This window comes from Falco peregrinus, chromosome 2 (assembly GCF_023634155.1).
Source record: "Falco peregrinus isolate bFalPer1 chromosome 2, bFalPer1.pri, whole genome shotgun sequence".
In the NCBI taxonomy this organism is placed as follows: domain Eukaryota; kingdom Metazoa; phylum Chordata; class Aves; order Falconiformes; family Falconidae; genus Falco; species Falco peregrinus.
Window position 1 is genome coordinate 38,374,987 of NC_073722.1, and position 20,245 is coordinate 38,395,231.

The window sequence follows — 20,245 nt, forward strand, 5'->3', positions numbered from 1 at the left end:
TCCTCCAGCTATTTCAGGCTCTGCCCAGCAGAGCCCCAGCCTTTGGCAGAGGATGCTGGAAGCCAGCACTCCCACGGCCCCACAGCTGGGAAGGAGGTAAATCCTCTAGGAACTTCAAACCACCTCTGACCTTGGTTGAAGCAAAGAAAATCAGAGGCACACACCCAAACCTCACGTGCAGGGATCTCTGCTTGCACGGCAGGGAGCCTCCTGCCAGGACCAAGTCATCAGGTGGGGCTGGTGTTGAATGGAGACCTTACTCCTTCTCTAGGCAAGGCTTCTGCACCACTCAGTTCCAAAAAAAGTTTATTTTTAATAATGCATTGTCTGAAATTTACAGCATGTCAGAGGGTGGGTTTGGGTTTGGGTTTTGGTTTTTAGTAAGAAATCAAATAGAAACCAGAGAAAGGGATGGGGGAAAACTGCACTACCACTACAAAAGAAGTTTGCTCAGCATACAGCCGCCCTTCCCCACACCCTGGGTTATGTCCTGCAAAGCCCCAGGCACAGCCTGAGCTCCAGCCACATAGCGGACGGAGCCTCCGACAGCTGGAAGCAACCGTGCAGGTGCTGAAGGCACAGGTTGTACCGGACAACAGGAGAACTCAACCCAAACCAACCCACCCCCTCTGGGCAGCAGTATTTAAGATGGGCACCTATTCAGAAAGAAATCTTCAACAGGTTGCCAGCTCCAGCTGCGGTAGCATCAGGGTTCAGCGCTGGTTTTAAGACGGGAGATCTGGTGAAGTACGGAGCGCACTGTACGGCAAGCAGCTGAGAAATCAGCTCAAACCTCCCTCAGTGTTTGTGGTCCACAGACCCCGGGCCCTCCTGCTGGGCTCACTGATGGGCTCCAGCGGCAGAAGTTGCGGCCACTGGCTTCGCTGTGCTGAGCTAATGGAGTCAGACCATTGAGTGGCCATTAGCTTCCATCTCTGCAAACCCCTCAGGGATCTGTAATCCCACTCCATTAACTACTCCATTTAAGTAAAAGGAATACTGGAAGTAACAGTACCTGGGAGGTGAGATTTACACGGATGAGCAAAAGCTCCCATCCACGTTACTAAAGCCAGTAACTATTTTAATCGTTAGGCTGTGCCCCTCACCGAGACGCTCCTGCTTTCTCTGGGTTCAGATTTCTGATGCTGGCTCTCCAAAGGAGCCCATGGAAGCACAGGACTTTAAATACTAGATACCAGAAGCGCCCAGGGCTGTGGTTTAGAGCGCTGAAGCCCAGCCAGCTCCTGCCAATGGGGAAGGAGGTCCTCAAGAGCAAGTTCACCCTATGAAGGCACAGATCCTGCCCACAGCCACTCCAGTGGCTCTGCCTGGAATGCCACCCCCCACCAGAGCCTCGGCAAAGGGGACTGTGGGGACCAGCACAAAGACACTGCTCGTCACCTCCCAAAAACACCCTTCTCAGTCTAAGTCTTCGGGTGCTCCTCAGGGGTCAGACTCATCTTGACAGAGGATCCCTCTCCTCTCCCAGGGAGGCTGCTTGACACCAACTCCTTATCACTCCACTCTGCTGAGAATGACTCTATTCAGTTTTGCTTGGATTTATTTAAATGAGAAATGAAGGTACAGATGCTTCAGAGCCGTAGCACATAGTGCTGGATAAGTTCAAGAGTTGGGGGGGGGTGGGGTGTAAAAATTCTTTAAGGAGAAAACGTGTTTTGTAGGAGCAGCCCTTCCCTTGGGATGGATGGCTGGGATGATGTCTGATGAGTCTGGTCTCCCCTAAGAGCTCCTGCAACCGATTAAGCAGGCAGGACTCTATCTACCAGAACAGAAGCATATGAGTTAGTGTTCAGCACCTATCAGAGAGCTGGGCAGGCTGCTGCTTGGAGGAATTTAGGGTTTACAGTCTTGTTACACTTCACCTTTCCTTTAGTGAAAGAAATCCTGTTTAACAGAAACAAGGAAAGCCAGTGCAGCTCCTGGCCCAGGCTTGCTGCCTCTGGGGAGGGAGCAGGCAGGCAGGGGGATCCCTACAAATCCTACTTAAACAAGAAAACATGACTTTTCCACTAGCAGGCTTGAAGCACACATTGAAACGGGCCTCTGAAGCAGGGGGAGTGCTGGACTTCAAGACAGACCTAAGGGCCACAAGTCCTAGAAAGCAAAAACTGCCAAAAAAAGGTGACAGACAATACAAAGGAAGAGTTTAAAAGACACAAATAAAGAAGAAGGAAAAAAAAAAAAAAGGTACTTGAAGCGTAGAGCAAGATTTCGCCACATTGCAGCAACTCTGTTACAGCACAGAGTCCAGCTGGGGGCTGATCCCCTCCCTCCTTCCCCCCCACCACCTTCCCCCAGAGTAGGGGCACAGTCTTTCCAAAGCCTGCCTTGATGGTCAGTACTTCACGCCGGGTACAAACTCCTTGGCATCTGGATTCAAGGTGCTTTTGCTCTGGAAGAGAAGAGGGAAGGGGTGTGTGTGTGTGTGCACCCATCAGCAGTCCAGATGCTGGCACCTCCCCAGCAAGCATCGCCCCACAGACCCACGCCCCGAAGGAGCCCCGTCCTGACAGCCACTTGCCAAGGAGGATGGAGGCTGTTCACATGTGCAAAGCATCTGCCCTGGCCCTCGTGTCCTTGCAGGCACCCAAGATGGTGTTGAACAAGTGCTGGCTCAAAAGTATCTGCTCCCAGACTGTTTTTTTTTTGGGGGGGAAACACAAGAGAATCTGCCGTTTCTGTCTCTCCCTGTTCTTGCGTCAACACAGGGCTGCTGGTGGATGTGCTGTGAGGTGCAAGCGGCTGTTTTATCCCCCTCCACGGTACAGCAGGGAGGTAAAGCAGCTCAGTCTGAGCATGGTCAGCAACGCTGGGCCAGAACAATCCCCGTTGTGCTGGTCCATACAGCCCTGCAGCACGCTCCTGCCTTCAGGGATGAAAACAGGCATTGCCTTAACACTGCTGCTCTTCCAGCCACCCTGCAGGTTTTCACCCCTCTAAATCAATCTATACAAGCTTGGGGCGCTCAGCACCCCTGCAGCAGGCCTGGGTACTCCTCCTGTACCTCACCAGCCTGCCATGACATTCCAGCTCTGTCCAAAACAGCAAGAAAGGTCCCAGCTTGCTCTGGGAACCAGAGCCCAGCTCACATGCAAGTGGCAGCCCCACCCACGACTTCCGGAGAGAAAGTTCTGCAAAGCTGGCTATTTCTCTTTATGATATGCAGCTTAAACAAAATCCTTGCTGAAAACTCCAATGCATCGTCACCGGTGTGTTGTCACCAGTTCTCGCATCGACACCCCACTGCCACTCAGGAACCCCGCCAAGGAAATCCACCCCCCTTCCCAGGACAGGACTGTCTGCTCTTCACCTGGCCTTGCAGCACATCCTCCCGAAGTCCTTACCAGAATGTCCTCTGAACTGTGGCCATCGCCAACCGAGAGCCCATTGAGCTGCTGCTGCAGCTGCCCCATGCCCTGGGGCAGGTCACGCGATGGAATGAACCAGTCCTGGTCTTCTTCCTCCAGCATCTCCTGGAAACAGCGGTCGAGAAACTCCTGCTCCTGCAGCTCCTCCTCCACCTGTCCAAAGAGACCCGTTAGTCACAGGCACACCGACACATCTTGGGTGTTTTCCATGCACTGTCCCCATCTGGTAAAAGAGTCTGCAATGTGCCTACCTCACCTTGGCATCTGCCTATGCCTCAGAAACATCACATGACAGCCAGAGCTGTATTTTAAACCTAAATGAACACGGCTTTGTTGACTTGCCTGTAGCCAGCCCCAGGCAGCGCAAGAGCACAGAAGCTGGCACCTTTTGAGTGGAGCAAAGCCGCACTCAGACATCGCTTCCCGGCCGCTGCAGACTGCCAGGGAGATGCAGTCTGCAAGCACACGTCACCAGGTGAATCCAGAAGGGAACAGGATAAGATTTAGGGGATATCCAGATGCATCAACACATGCATGGGATTTCAGGCTGCCAGGCTCTAGCAGAGCTTGCTGCAAAACCGATGGGATGGCCAATATAAAAATCACAGCTGGGAAACAGTACTAGAGGTGTGTGGTGTTGTGCGGATCCCCTGCTATGGAGCAATGCTGTAGCTCTGCCAGCCTTTCTTGCTTCCCGTGCTTCTCTGGTTCATTAAACCGGCTCTGCTCAGCCTCCTTGGCAGACCGCTGCTCTGCAAGCACTGACGCAGGGTGGCAGTCGGCTCCTGTTAAGTGCACCATGGATGACGCCATCTCCGCTGCAAGAAAACTCCCAAGGCCGAGGAAAGCCACGGGACCTGGCTTGGGCTTCCAGAGCTGCTCATGCAGGGGTGTGCAAGCAAATCAAAGCAGGAGAGACAGGCAGGAGGGGGTCTGGGGGTCCCATCCTTAACCTCAAGTGGGCCTGTACCACCACTGGGTTGCATTAACCAGTTGCTGCCATCTTCCAAGCTGGTTTTCTCTGGATACTGACTCAAGCAAAGCAAGCAAGGCAGGGAGCTGGGCAGCTGCTGGCCGCCTGCTAAACAGGCACGTGGTTGCCAGAAAATGAGCAGATGGGGCGACAGCCAGAAAACAGCATGACTGAGCAGCTGTTACTGAGTCCAAGAGGGCTGAGTGAATCCATGAACTGCAAAACACTCTGAAAAGCTTAAAAACACTTCTATTTTACAAGAAACCTGAAACTACAATCAAAGCTGTCTTCCCGGGAGAGGGGGATGAAGAGGAGCTCTGCAACCCACCATGCTGGTGCTGCAGCACCTGACCTGCAAATGGCAGTGGGCTCCTGGGGTCCCTCTGCCCCACCATGGAGTTTACAGAGACTGTTTGTCACAAACAGCTTGTGAAGGTAAACCTGGTAAACCCACAGTGCTAACAACTTCCAGGTTATTCACAGCCAGTCCCTGTTACACTTTAAATCACAGCTGGGAAAACTCCTTGCGAGGACTGTTAAAAGCTCTCTCACAGCAACCAAACCTTGGACCCTGTCTCTAGCCTCAGCTAATGGAGAGCTTCTTCCCACTAGCCTTGGAAACTGGGTCTGGCCAGGGGAAAATTGCCTTTACTACCAGCAAAACATGCCATTGCTATCCTCAGCTGGGTTTCCAGAGGCTGTCCTTGAAACTACATGCTGGCACTAGCACATGAAAACAGGATATTAAAAGAAAAACACCTCAGGACCTCTGGCTCGCACTGGCAGGAGATAACGACTACCCTGGGATCCTGTACTTCTACTGGACACCGATGGAGCAAGCCCAGAGCCTTGTGCATCTTGCAACATTCAAACCCAGGTGAATATTCCCTCTCCTCTGAGTCTCGGCACTGCTGGCTGTACTCTAACTGCAGCCCAGCAGCACCTTGTTCCCCTTCCCACACCAAAGCCTTTATGATGCATGCAACAGGCCATTGGGCCCAATGCCAGCACTAGCTGCCAGCTGAGGATGTGGTGACAACATCGATCCTGGACCAGGGAATAGGGAGGGAGAGATCCTGGACATGCTCACACCTGTACCTGCCTGCTACCCCTCTAGCCAGAAACCATCAACTCCTTTGGACTGCATTGTGACAGCCTGAACCAGGAGAGAAAGGGTTTAGTATTTTCTCAGGGCTCTTCTTGAGCTTCCTATGGTATTTAATGCAGTTCTGTCACCTCCTGCCCTAGGTCCTTCTGCACCAACCTCACCTGCTGCCAGCAGAGTTTCTTCTCACCACAACAGCCCACCACTCCCTTTTTGCCCTCTGGGACATGCTGGCTCCGTGGGAAAAGGAATGTCACTAGCATAAATAGGGGAGGACCATGCCAAGAAACTCATGGGTTTCTGAAAACACCTGCCTGCTCTCCTTGCTCAGGGCCTGGATGGCAGAAAACCTTTGTGGAGGAGACAAGGAAGCAGCATGGCTTCAGAAAGCTGAGGAAGAAGGAAGAGCCAGTGGGTCTGGAAGAGGATTCAGCCCCAGATCTTACAGCAGCCCCAAGCCACTGGGGTGTTGAAGAAAATGTATTTTGAATTAAGAACTTTAAAGTGCTGAAGCTGCTAAATGGCAGAACCAGGCCTCATTCCCTGTATAGCCCTAATCCAAGGCTGGTTTAAAACTTAGTCAAGATAATCAGTAGGAGAATAGAGAAACAATAGATGATCAATTGCATACACAGGTGCTCTCAGAAACACAGGTGTTTCTACGAAAAAAATCAGCTTACGTGAATAGGAATTGCTTGTTCAAAACTAAGTCTGCTTGAAGGATTGTGTGAGTTAAAGCAGACAGAGACTGGAACCGATTAGATGAATCAACGGGGACAGAGTCAGGTGATGGATTCGCAGAACTGACAAGACCAAAGGAAACTTCAGATATTGACTAACGATTTGGTAAGTGTATATAAGCTGTGCTGTATCCCTTTGTTCTCTGCCGCTCACTGAGGTGGTGGCCCAGCTCTGAGTTGTGATTAAAGCAAGCCTAAGGGTACCCACATCTCTGTGAATTTCTCCTTTAACATGAGGCACAGATGGAAAGCCTGCAGAAGCCACCATCGCCACTGAAAGGGACTTGCCTGCTGTTGTCCCCCACTGTGGCCCCATCACTGCCATCTCATCCTTTCCTGGGGGCACTCAGAAGCAACTCCAGCCAGGGAGCACAATAGAGCAGCTGAAAGGCATGAGGTATGGCATCCTAAGCCGAGCCCCACAAGATCCCATGCCAGCCCAAGGACGCTCCTTCCAGGAGTGCTGCCTTCTGACTGACAAAGATCCCGGTGCAGGATAGCTCTTCCTACCCTGGCTGGTGCCCCACCAGCAGACACAGGGATTTCAAAGCCCTCGAAGAGTGACTCCAGCTTCTGAACGAACCATTTTCCCCCTAGTAGCATTTCACCAGAAGCTGGACGAAGGGCTGAGCTCCCAGGGCATCGCTAAGGGTTTGGAAGTGCAGGAGTGAGGGCTAGCAGACCAGGAAAGCATCGGCAAGTATCTCAGAAACACAGAGCCCAATACAGGGAAGCCCTGAGGCCTTGGCTCAGTTTTCCTGCCTCCTCCATCTCCCTCTGCCTGCGCATGCTTTCCTCCACCCTGCTGCTCCACCCCAGGATGCTCCCTCTGGTATGGAGCTGCAGTATGGTTTGCTTTGCACTTTACCTTCATCAGGCTTTTAATCAACACAGCTGTCCTGGTTTTGGCTGGGACAGAGTTAATTTTCTCCTCAGTAGCTGGTGCAGTGCTGTGTTTTGGATTTGGTGCAAGAACAATGTCAATAGCACACTGATGGGTTTGGTTGTTGCTGGGTAACATTTATACTAAGTCAAGGGCTTTTCAGTTTCTCATGCCCTGCCAGAAAGAGGGCTGGGCACAAGAAATTGGAGGGGACACAGCCAGGACAGCTGACCCAAACTGGCCAAAGGGATATTCCGTACCATATGATGTCAAGCTGAGTATATATAAAGCTGAGGGAAGGAGGAGGAGGGAGGGACATTTGGCATTATGGCATTTGTCTACCCAAGTAACCATAACGTGTGATGGAGCCCAGCTTTCCTGGAGATGTCTGAACACCTGCCTGCCCATGGGAAGTGGCAAATTAATTTCTTGTTTTGCTTTGCTTTCACACATGGCTTTTGCTTTACCTATTAAACTGTCTTTATCTCAGCCCTTGAGTTTTCTCACTCTTCGGATCCTCTCCCTCATCCCACTGTGGGGGGAATAAGCAAGCAGCTGCATGGTACTTGGTTGCCGGCCAGTACCGGGTTAAACCATGACAGTCCTAAACCACCACACAGCACTTTACAAACATTAACTAATTAATCTCGCACATTTCCATCATCAAAGCTGCTAGTGGGGACCAGCTGCTGCCTAATCGCGTCATTAAATAAAACAAAAGCCTTGAGTCACAGCCTGCTAACAATTGCTAATGTGATGGGCAGCACAAGGCTGCTGCACACTCACCAGGAGTTACTGTCAGTGAGTGGTTGCAGTTTCCTCCTGTGGGAACAAGACTGAAGTATTACCATATGGAGATTTTTTGCTGAGAACACCAGTAAAGCTGATGAAATCCTCCTTTGGTGACCAGGGGTGTGGTGGGGACATGAAATGCCTCTGCCCAGCCTGCCCGCAGCTCCAGAGGTGCTTCCCTGCCAGCCTCCTGACACCCTGGTGATGGGAATCCGGTGCTTGGCCACACTCACGGGGGTGTTTTAGGGAGGGCACAAGCATTCAGGAAGGTTCAGGGCTTCTGCCTGTAGCAGACCTCAGCCAGCTGAAGGGGTGGGCTCCTTCCTCACCCAGTTTGAGGTGTCTGACTTGTCTCCAGCTACTGGGGTGATGGCAGAAGGGACCAGTGAGGCTCCAGCAAGTTATTCCCTGCTGCCTCCTGCTGCCCTGGCATTTGAAGATCCAAAGCAGAAGCATGAGGATGTTATGCGGCTGCTTGCCCTGCTCCAGCTCACAGGGTTGCATCGTTATTCCACAAGCAAAGGCTGTTCCAAGTCCCACTACAATCTACTAGAAACTCTCAAAAGCTTAGCTGGCCATTACAGACACAGCATCTAGTGGCCAAGGCTCCAACCAAGTGGTCTGGCTGCTCCAAGTGTGTTTGGGACCATTTCACTGAAATGGAGACTTCCACACGAAATGAGAAGTATTAACTGCAGGAACTCATTGCTGAGATAGCCAAGCTACAAATGCTCTCCAATTTTGAGCACTGTTTTTTATGCTGGTCCTCTGCCCTCCAGCTGAGCATGCAGAAAGGGAAGGTCTCTGTTACTGCAGCAAAGCACAGAAAATGATGGTGCTGTCACCACCCCTCTGAGAAAGATCTGAGAGGGTCAAAGGCATCGTGAGGTGTTTTTTTCCCCACGGCCTTACAGGCAGATCCAATATAAACAGGATGACTCTCCCCTTGAGCCACCATCTCCACACAGGGCCCACACAGGCTGTGACTCACACTTCAGGGTGCCCATCAAAGGAAAATTTTCCCTCACCTCAATTTTAGCCGCAGAAACACAGAGCTGGCAACCACCCTCCCAGTCTTACCTGTCTGTTAAAGTCTTCTTCATTCTCCATCCACATGTATTCTGCAAAGGGGTTGTTTTCCTTTTCATCGTGGCCATTAACTACTTGGTCCTCTTTGGATTTGGGACTGGATGCCGTCGTACTGGCGAGGTCGGAGCCATTCATCATTATTGACTCTGGGAAGAAAAACATAGGGTTGAGGGAGCCACTGGGGACCTCCATGCCCCCCAGCTCACCCCAGGCCCCCCAGCTCCCATATGGGCGCTTGCCACTGGCGGTGCTGATGGGTGACAACTCAGGCTTCCAGCACAAGAACCTGATGCTTCCAGGCTGCTTTTATCAAGGCACAGCACTATTTATGACTCCCCTCCCCTCCTCAAAAGCACTAGAAGCAGCACTAAACCTCCCTGGCAGTGGCAGCATTTATTTTTCATGGTTTTGACCAATCAAGGATAGCCTGAACATACTTGGTCTGGACTTAGAGCAAGGGGTGACCTGACCAGCAACTCCTGGAGAAGCTGTGAACAGGGTTTGGAAAGGCATCAGGCACCTTAAACCTCATCCATCCATCACATTTATTTTAATCTGCCACAAAATACACCAGAAGACCACAGCTGGGTTATCACTACAGTCAACACACCAATACCACAGAAGCAGATTGCCTCCTACCCTAAAACGCTGAAATTTTTGGCAGAGCATATGCACACCAGCTCGTGTCCCTTTGTCTGCCATAATTTCTTTATTTTTAGATGGCATTTTGCAAAAGCCTGTTGGTTTGCGACATGAAGGCTGCCTGTTTCTAAAGCAGGCATTCAGAGTCCCAGTAGCATGGCTTGAAGCTAGACAAACCTTACAGAATCCCAAATCTCAATTTCCAAAAGGCTCCCAGGAACAGATGGAGGAAAGGACAGACAGACAGACAAATGAGACAATAATTCAATAGCAAAATCCTACAGAATAGCAAAACACAGAGTAAGGCCAGCACAACTCTGCTGGAAAACATCCAAAGATCACGTAATGACATCCTAGCTGTATGTTTTACTCTCCCCTGGTAAAGGCTTTATCTGGAGCTGAGCTGCATCCAGCTCCAGCACAGCACTGGGGCACAGCGATGAACTGGAGAGCACCCTGCACAAGCAGGGGCTGGAAAACACAATTTCTGGGGGTGACTGGCAGAAGCAGGTTGGTTTGGTCTCAAGGAGGATGACAGGAGGGAGCCCCACACAATAACCCTTTAGGTACAGATGGAGGCCGCAGAAAAAAAAATCAGTCTTTTGTTTTGTGGGTACAGAAGGGGGCTCAGTTTTTGCGGCACTAAAAATTGGATTTGGAGGAGGGGTGAGGTTGCAGAGGCCACTAGTGACAATAGGAAATAATGCCCTTTGCAAGGGGGCAAGCCTCTTCCTGAAAGTTTCAGGGAACAGTTACTGATGGGCACCACGGATGCCTAATCCAACTTTAGGAACACAAAGACAAATTAAACGACCTCTCAGAGTCTCCATGAGCCCCCCTACAAGGCTGTGGGAGCAAGCAATGACCCCACTGGAGCCAGGTCTTTTCTGCCTCCATACAGGTCATAGCTGCTGTCAGATCTGCAGCCCAGCAGCCGCTCCGATCACCTGGAAGTGGGGATTCCACATTACTCGATAAATGCAGCCTGCTCTAGGGGCCATGCAGATTATTCTCACTTTCAGGAGGAATCCAAAGCACAGACAAATACACAACAGCCATTGCATGTCAGTCTCTGAAAAGCATCTCCACCAACAACAAAGGTGTGCAGCCCTGGCATGCTGATCCTCTTGGGTCCCCGAGAGCAGCACAGCTTTAACATGGCTGCTTCTCGGCAAAGGAAAAAGGGGAAAAGGGGGAAAAGAAAGAGCTGCAAGGCCCTCAGGCTGCCTGCAGCCTCAGGACACAGCACCACGCCATAATGAAGCAGCCTTTGTTATCTGCAGAGAAGCAAGAAAGGTTCTGAATCGAGCATGGAAACTTCAACCATGCCAAAGCCAACACGGCGGCTCTCCCAGGATCAACGAGACTTATTGACGACAGACAGCTCAAGTCTGGCAAGAGGCAGTCACAGGGCAGGCGGGAAGGGGAACAGAGCTGCAAAGCAAGCAAAAATGCACGAAAGGTTTGGACGGGGGAGCTCTCTCCCTCCCTCCCTGCTCGTCTCGCCGCCAGTGCAGATGTCTGCACAGGCAGAGCCCAGAGCCCAAGGACACACGAGTTCTGAGGAGCTGGCAGGGTTCACAGCTTACGTACAGCGTCCAGAGCCAGGTCCTCTGCACAGACAGGCAGGATGGGTGCTGGGTAGAGCCAAATGTCGTTCTGTCACCCTATGTCAGGCGGTCGCTGTCAAAGAGACGAAGCGAGGTGCCTGTGCTGGTCCAGCAGCTCTGTACCAGCCGCTGCAGACAACAGTTTAGCTAGAGAAGCAGCATGACAAAAGAGGGAAATTTTTTGCAATGTTTAATTTTATGGTTTATGTAATTTTTTAAATTACAAAAAGAAAGAAAAAACTCTTCCCTCCCTCCTCAAGACTCCCACAAGCACACTCCTTACTAATCTGGCTGCAAAGAGACCTTGCTCCTGTGGTGCTGGCTCTCAGCACAGCTTTGCAGCTCGTTCTGAACAGCAAAGGGGTTTTTCCACGAACACTTGGCCTGGGTGACCCAGGACCCATGGCACGGCTGTGGGGAGCTATGGGTGCCACGGGAGGAGGAGAGGCGGAGGAGGGCGGTGTGCTGTGGTTTGGGAAGCAGAGACATGAAAGGATGGCTTGTGTCTAGTTTCCCTTCCAGGTTTATAACACAGCAGCAGGACTTTCATCGCAGCTCCCGTCAGCAGGACAGGTTTTTCAGGCATACAAGAAGCTGCGAAGGCAGCAGCTCTCAACACAAACAGACCATAACAGCAGGGCAGCCCAGAGCACCACCAGCACCCCAACATCTGCATGGTGCCTGCAGCCCTTTGGCCATCCACACATCCCACTCCAGCACCTGGAGCAAACTGAAGGGCTCCCACGTCCCCAGCTGCTGCCATGGGGCAGGCAGGGTCTGGGGATGATGGCTGAGCTTGCCTTCCCGATTTCAGCTTCACCATCCCCTGCAGACGGAGAACTGGGACTCCAGGAAGGGACCCTGCTGCTGGCAGCCCTGGGCACATCTGCTATGGTCCCCAGGCTGTGTAAACAGACCTACTGCTCACCAAAATCGGAGCATGGGAAGTGTTTGTACCTCCACATCAGTGTCAATGCTACTTGTTTATCACCAACAGGACCATTTTTGTTTGTTTCTTTTTTCCTTTTATTTTTTTTTTTTAAACACACAGGTGTCCAAAGCCCCATTCCCAGCCCCTCTCAGCAGACTCAGAATCCCCCACATTCACTGCATGGAAGTTGTTTCACTGTGGTTATTGCACACATTTCCCTGCCACACACTCTTTTGTTAGATTTAAGCCATCCCAAAGCTTCCCGAGCCATCCCACAGTCCTCACCCACAGCCATCCCCCACCTCCAGAGCCAGAGGTTTCTAAACGGCCCCAAGCAAAAAGGGAGCTCAGAGAGGCCAGCACAGTCATTTAAGCATCACAGAGGGAGACAGGAGCCCTTCTGTCGAGGGAAGCCCCTGCGCTTTGCTGGGAGAAACAGGAGGCAGCAAGCAGCAGGCAGGAGAGACAGGCTGCCCCACAGCACTGGGACAGCCGGCTGCCATGCCAGCTCGTCCCTACCGGAGGGTAACTCCTGCCTGCACATACCCTGGGTGAAAAAACTCATCCAACAAGACAACAGGCACCCAAACCTCCCACCAGTGCTAGCTGGTACAGGGTGAAGGGCAGCAGATACCCGGGGCAGGGGTACGTACAGCAACAGCAAAGGAACAGCCTATCTGATGTACTACTTCAGTAGCCCAAACGCAAAAGGGGAAAAAAACCTGAACCACCACCACCAAAGTGTGTTTTTATCTCCCATTTTTCACAGCTGGGTCTGGAGGACCCACGGTCATGGTTTTCCCCTATCAGCTGGTGCCTGGAGCATGCCAGCAGTCCCTCACAGCAGCCCTGGCTGTACAGGGCCATCCTTGCCTGGAAAAGCAGCTTCCAAGATTGTATTTTCCAGTCTGACCGAGCCAGGCTCAATGTATGTTTTGGTCTGCGTGTTATTTATCTGAGTCACCGGAACAGCGCTGTAACCATCAGCCTGTTGATGCTCTACCAAGAATGCACAGAGCCAGGGTAATTTTGATATATTGCTGAGACACTGCAGCAGACTTACTGCTCTGAGCTGTGGCTCCCCATTAAAACTAAAATAAATAAAAAGCCTGCCCTCTTATAGTGAGGGCTGCTTGGATTTGTTTCTCCTTTCCCCTGGAAAATTAGGTAGATATATATAAAAAAAGTAAACTTCAACTTGGGGACTGAGAGCTCTGAAAACACATCCAGAGCACACAAATCACCTCCTGAGAGCTGCACGTCCTGATCCAGAGCACAGCAAATCCCAAGGAGCTATGCCGTGGGGCTGCCTGCAAGGCAGTGAGGCAAGCCTGGGAGGTCCCTGCTAGTCTTTACAAGCATCACCATCGTTCTCAATGCTCCTGTACTCGCCTGGAGCTGGAACAGCAGCCTGGCAAGGTAGGCTTCCTTTGCAAAAGGTACTGGACATAACATGAGCTGGGAACACAGAAATTCAGCCCCCATCTGGTATCTTGGGTGATGCTTCAAGGCTACAGACTTTACAGGATCAGAGACCAGCTGGGGCTACCAGACCATCCTGGCTCAATCAGCCTGGAAATAGTCACAGAGGCAAATTAAGCACAAGTGACCGAGACATCCAAGGACAAACTAATCAGCACAGCTCATGCAGGAAGATGCCAAAACATTACCACCATCCCAGTGCTGACACCATCTAAAAGGGATGGACGTTTTTTTTGAGGAAAGATCCACATTTCTGTGTGGACACATCCCTTAGCCCCTGTGCTGCTGTGCCCACCTCCCTGACCCGTCTGCATGCATTTCTGCTGCTGCGCTCTGATCCTGCGCTGGTGCAAACCCTGCTGAGGCGGTTGGATTGTGCTGTGTGAGATGTGCTACCCTTGCTTCAGAGCAGATGCTGCAAGGCCAGGCAGGCTGCCTCATCCCATTTGGCTCCTGCTCCTTGAAATTACGAAGTGGAGCAACATCCCCTTGTCACCGTGTTGAGATATTTGATGCAAGAAGGGCAGCAACTTTGTGGACTGGCTCTGCAGGAGGTGCGGAAGGACTCCTTAGAGCAGGCAGCACCCAAGCATGCTATAAAAGGGGGCAGCTGACTCTGAGGGAGAAAAGGCTGAAAGAGAGAAGCAAGTGCACCAGGACAGCAGGTGCAGCTACCCACTGTGCTGCAAAAGGAGCACAGGAGGTGAGAACTTGATGCAGAGACAGAGATAACACAGGGCAATGCGCTCAGAGTGGCAGGGAAGCAAGCTAATCTGGCAGGCAAGTGTTTTTTCCAGCAATGAGCCACATGCAGAGTGCTGCATGTCCACAGGCTGCAGCACTGGCTGTCAGGTGGGAAGGGGTAAGGACAAGAGGCTGGAGACAGTGGGATTGCACCATGGTTAGAATGAACTGTCCTGGGAGAAGAGCGTACATGCAGGAATGCTTCAGGCTCCTGTAACAGAGCAGCATAAGGCATGGAGAGTTCATTAATAATCTGGATAACGCACTTCGATACCCCAGAATACACATATGGTTATCTACTCCTTCAAAACAGGCTGTTAGACTGTCTCCTTAACTAACTCAGGAGGGTAACACACAGCAGAACCAACCAGGGTTGGTTACGGCAGGACTGAGTACCTCCTGGGAGGCAAGAACCTTTGCGAGTCCCACTTCCAGCTGGTTTCTGCCCCCATGAGAGCACCCCTTTCTTATGCCAAGCATAGCATGATCCATGTTCCTCCCCTTTGCCCCCAAAGAGTTAACAAGTCAGCACCAGACAGAGAATCGAGCACAGCTGCGCACCTGGCTCAAGGCAATGGACATATGGTCCTCCTTACCCTCACAGGCTGGCTGGCCAGAGCCAAAACCTCAGCGGAGGCTGCTTCGGTGGGGAGCGCCGGCTTACGTGATGGAGGAGGCTGGCCGGCCAGGGCTCCCATATCTATAAATAGCTTTGGGAATCATTGTGTTTGCAGACGGGCTGGTCGTTCAGCAGGAAAACGCACCCATCACAGCTCAGACTTCAGAAAAAACAAATCACCGACAAACCCATGAGCCCTTCTTTCTCTGTGCACTTTAAAGGCTCCTCTCCCTCCTGACTGCCCTGCGAGTGCTTAGGAGCACAGCTAGGTTTGCAAGGGCTGTCACTGTGAGGGAAGGCAAGAGGTTAGTGCTGCATCCTCACCCTAGCTGCACCTTGGGTTTAACACCACTCCAATTTCAACTTCTAGAGCATTCATAAAAAGAAACCCACTGTTTCTCTCCTCCACTGAACCAGCGCGGAAATGCTTCCCATAGACAGAAGAGGCATACTGGAGCATGAAGTCCTTGACTAGAAGCCCAGGACTGATCCATGCCCAAGCAGTGCTGGGCAAGGAGGGGAGGAGAGGGCTGGATGTTTTTGCAGGCCACCTCTCAAACTCCTCCAAAACAGCAATTAAGAGAAGGGCAACTGGTTAGCCTCAGTTCCCAAAGGGACCAGATTCCCCTATTTCAGCTCGCGCTACACAGGTTGATCAGGTTCAGCCCCACTTGCAACGCCCTTGCTCCTTGCACCAGCCTCTCCTCCTGCCCACCTGTACCCCGCACAGTGAACGCAGAGATTACCTTGCTCTAATCTCCGTTTGCAGATAAGGTCTCTGCACTTCAGAGTCCCAGGCTGCACGTTTTATCTCCCAGCCATGTAGATTTTTCCAGTAGCCATGAGCGTTGCCAGCTACCCTGCATGGCACTTGCGGTGCTCCCCTCTCTCTGCTCCCAGCTGGGTCTCACTGGGGAACCTGGCCTGACTGGGTCTGACTTTTTCTGCTAGGCTGCAATCCATCTCCAGCCCAGCCCACACTCGATCACCACCCTGACGTCTTTCAAGTTGTTGGTTTTGGTTTTTTTTTTTTTTCTTTCCCCAGGCTTCTCCTTCCCATTATACTGGTGTTTCAGGTTTTATTCCCTACCACCAACGCTGAAGCACTGAGCTGACAAGCTGCTGCAGACCTGGGGGAGTCACCCACTGCTCCCTGCTGTCCTCAACCCATTGTAATTAAAGGATGTTAAATCTTCCAGGTTATTCTGGACTTCTAAGGTTAGGCTGGACTCCTGGTACTACTCTCAGGTGCTGGGCTGCTGCAGGGGGTGACAGTCCCTGCCTGCAGCAGATGTGGAGCTTTCCATTTTCAGATCTCAGTTGCTGAGAAACTGCATCCTATTTCCATCCCTGATCTGGGGGATAATCTCATACTGTGCTATTTTAATCTGCATCCACAAGAACAATCCCCACTTTGCTCAGGCACAAAATGAAGTGCCACCAGATACCCTGTCATTTTGAAATCACCAGAAACATCAAACACCGCTCTTGAGCTGTGTCCAAGAAATGCTCAGAAACCTAATTTCAAACTCATCCTAAACACTGCTTTTCATTGAGCTACTTTTAATCTCAGGCAAAGACAACACATTCAGCACTCAACAGCTCACAAACAGGTCCTGCTGCTCAGCAAGATTAACGCTGCAATACACTGCAGCAGCGATACGGCCAAGTAGCATCACACATGAGCCCGCAAGCAGCGATATTCTGCAATTTAAGGGAATTATTAACAGAAATTGTAAAGACTTCAAAACACAGCATCATCAAGCAGCACCTTCCAGCTCCCTGGGCAGTTGTGGCTGCTTTTGGTCTGGGAGGGGAAACTTTATCAGAGCTGGGAGATGCTCTTCTCACAGACACACCACAAGCTCCCCACACAGGGACATCCACAGGGCAAAGCAGGGACAGTGTTCCCTGCCTGCCTGTGGGCAGGAAGAACAGAGAGCAGAAAAAGCCAGCGGTACAATTTCTGCAGCAACAGCAGCTGGAACTGAGATCAGGGCAGCAAATTGCATGCTTTGTGAGGGCTCTCCAGATTTGCAGGAGCAGCTTTAAGTCTGTTTGTGCCAGAGGCCCGACCTTTCCAGACACCTCACAGTGCATACCCTGTACTTGCATCCCCGGCTTTGCCTGATCCGGCCAGATGCCTGCCCTCCACACCACTCTGACTCAGGGGAAGCAAAGCATGGTGAGACCAAGAGGGCTAAGGCAGACGGGGCGATTCGACCTTTGTTTTGGGAGCTCAGGTCTGCACCTCGGCAGCTGGACCACGCTGGCTCCTGGACCACGGTAGAGTGGTCGCAGCTGCCAGGGCTTGGCCTTGCTCTCCAGGCCCCCAAAACCTGACAAAATGCGCCCTGTCAACACCAAACAACAGCAGGCACTGGGCAGGCTGGTTGGCGGCTGCCTTCCAGCAGCCTGGATTTTGGTTGCTGACAACACTGGCATGGATCAAATTAACACTGGTGGAAGGGCCAGCGCGATGACAGCTCCGGGGACAGACACTGTCCTTGCGCAGCTGCGGTCCCTGGGGCGCAGTGGCCAGCCTGGCAGTGATGGATAAACAGGCAAGAGGTGAATTGCTGAGGGTCTTGCTTCATTGTCTCGCAGCCAGCCTCAAACTGCAGCTCACAGAGGCCGCCTGACAGGGGAAAACAAACTGCTGCTTCAAGGGAGGGGAACAAGCCCACTTCCCTCCTTGACTCTTCACTTCCAGAACAAAAGCCTGAAAGTTTGCAGGAGGATATCAGCGTCCAGCTCCGGCTAAAAGAGCCCTGGGATACACTGTCCACCTGCATACAGCTGGTGTTTTCTGCCCGTCTCACTTAAGTACATGGGGAATCCTGCAAGGACACATGTGCATCTTAGACACGATGTGCACGCGTGCCTGGCTCTTCCTTTCTCAGCCTGGAGAAGGGCTGTCCCCTCAGCTTGCCACCCAGGAGCTCTTCAGGGGGAAAAACTGCAGACTTCGCACAGAAAGGAAACGTGGACATTTTCAATGCAGTATTATAACACATATTTTTGTCTCAAGCTATTAGGAACCGAACAAACACAACTGGGAGCTTCATGCAGCCTTTTCTGCGGCCTCTATGGCCAAGGCTGACAGAGGAACAAGGATCCAGATCAACTGTACCCCAAAGTGACACAGCCCAGTGTGCATCCTGTCAAGCAGTTACTGCGTTAGACGCAGAGAGAAGTTTCCCTACCTGGCTGCGATGCTCCTGTAGCAATACCTGACTTGTCACTGCATGCCAGACTGAAACCTGAAGAGCCAGCACGTAACAAAATACCTGAAGGGCACAGCCAGGAGCTGGCTACACCATGCTGAGCTTGCTGGTGCCATATTCTGTCCCCTGTAAACATGGATGGCAGAGGCAGGCTGGCCCAGGCCGGGGAGAGCAACCTTCTCCCAGCCCAAACCCACCTGTGTGCCACATCCCAAGCTTCCATGGCACCAGCTGGACTAGTTTTTCTAGGCAAAGTTAAGAAACCAGCCTCCAGTCACTGTAATCTGAAAAGAGAGCACATCATGCCACCTGTCTCGAGGTTAGGCATCCCTCCAGAGTGATGGCAGCGTGCGGGACCACTGTGCCTGTCCCCTGTATGCTCCGCCAGAGCAGAGATCATGCCGTGGGAGCGGATCTGAGTGGGTTCCCCTCCCCCACAGCTTTGCTGAACGCATCCCCTCCCCACAGCATGGGTCAGCAGGCTGGTGGCACATTCCCCTCACCCCACCCCACGGGTTGAAGGCCTGGCCCATACAGAGGGGAGCCTGGGGGCTGTTTGGGGAACCTGCTCCCAAGGGGTGCCAGGGGATCAGGAGAGGACAAGGGGCTGGGAGGTGGGAGAACGCGCAGCTGGAGGCTGGCAGGGCCCCAGCACTGGTGAAACCAGCTAGGTGGGCCTTCTGCTGGTCTCTGACAGGGGTGCACGACTAATACCTGGCTCCTGGGCATCCCCCGCATCTGCCTCCCCCTCGGGGTCAGAGGCTCCTCCGGCAGCCCCAGCCCCGGGCTCCCCTGCTTTGGCTCTACACGGCCTGCATGTCCCGGGGGAAGCAAGCTCCCCTCAGCACATCGTGGGGCCTGCCACCCGGTCTCCAGATCCGAGCCATGCTGGCTGACCCACGGCTCTGCTCCCCGCGGCCGTCCCCCGCCGGCTGTAGGACACCCCGCCGGGCGCAAGGCCGGAGCGCGGCCGCACAACCCACAGCTCCCCGACCGAAGGCTACCGGAGCCCTGGGGTGGCGCCGGTAGAACTGCGAGGCACGGCCAGGGCCTGCGAGCATCGCCCGGCGAGGCTTTACCTCAGGCAGGGCCGCGCTGGGGCCTTCCTGGCCTGCACCCACCGGAGGCCCGACAGCCCCCCCCGAGAAGCCCATGGGGGGCCGGGTCCCGGAGCCCCCTGTGGCCGCTGTACCTGCGGGCCGGGCCGGGCCGGGCCGGGCCGGGCCAGGCCGAGGCCGGTGCCGCTCCGCGGGCTGCCGCTGCCACTGCCGCCGCCGCCGCCGCCACAGCCCGCCCAGCGTACCGGGGACACGCCCAGTGCAGCCGTCTCGCCCCATTGGCCAGCGCTGCCGCAGGTCCCCGCCCCTCCGTTCTCCTCTCTGAGCTTGATTGGAAGAAAGGCCGCTCGAGCATGTCGCTATTCAACCATCCCACTGTCACTCTAGCTTCTAGTCCCACCCACTGTACCGCTGGCTGATTGGTGACTCGGATCCACCTCCTAGCCTTCGGATTGGTTAACCTCGAAGGTCGGATTGGTTGGGCGCACGCGTTGCCCACGTTGGGTTAGACGGGCAGCGCTCAGAGCTGGAATCGTGGCGGGGTGGGCGTGACCAGACGCGATGTAAATAACCACATCGCCCGCCCCTTCGCTCAGATTCTGATTGGCGGGCGCAGCGCTCAATGGGGAGAGGCGGCACAAACCGCCCTCCCTGCCGCGCGGGTGTGCTGCTAGAGAGCGGCTGATTGGCGGGTCGATGTAAACACACCGAGGGGGCGGGGGTTTTCCCCGAGCACTGCTGTCACGTGGCGGGCGTGTGGGACGAGGGGGCCGCAAACTTGCAGTGGGGGGGCACAGTATCGAGGGAGGGGGGGGTAGCCCTGCAACTCCAGAGTGGGGGGACCCGCCTGCATCCCCTGTTTTGGGGGCACCCAGCGCCGTATCCGCTGTACCGGCGGGCCCTGCTTGCAGCCCTCGTTTTGGGGGCACCTCGGTGTGTGTGTGTGTGTGGGCACCTAGCC

The 20,245-nt window shown here is 53.2% G+C and overlaps 1 protein-coding gene across 4 annotated transcripts; it reads right to left on the minus strand.

Moving 5' to 3' along the window:
• Nucleotides 1-289: 289 nt before the first annotated feature.
• PAIP2B (poly(A) binding protein interacting protein 2B) lies at nt 290-19,536 on the minus strand. Of its 4 annotated transcripts, none has more exons than XM_055796765.1 (4): nt 19,419-19,536; nt 8,963-9,117; nt 3,366-3,542; nt 290-2,413 (listed from the first exon to the last, which is right to left on the minus strand). In XM_055796765.1, the coding sequence occupies exons 2-4, from the start codon at nt 9,107-9,109 to the stop codon at nt 2,357-2,359; spliced, it is 381 nt and encodes a 126-aa protein (XP_055652740.1). In that variant the 5' UTR covers nt 9,110-9,117; nt 19,419-19,536; the 3' UTR covers nt 290-2,356. The 4 variants fall into 4 exon arrangements, with proteins under 4 accessions (XP_055652740.1, XP_027645564.1, XP_027645565.1 ...); XM_027789763.2 differs by lacking the exon at nt 19,419-19,536 and adding an exon at nt 19,306-19,327; XM_027789764.2 differs by lacking the exon at nt 19,419-19,536 and adding an exon at nt 15,746-15,883.
• Between the last annotated feature and the right edge of the window lie 709 nt (nt 19,537-20,245).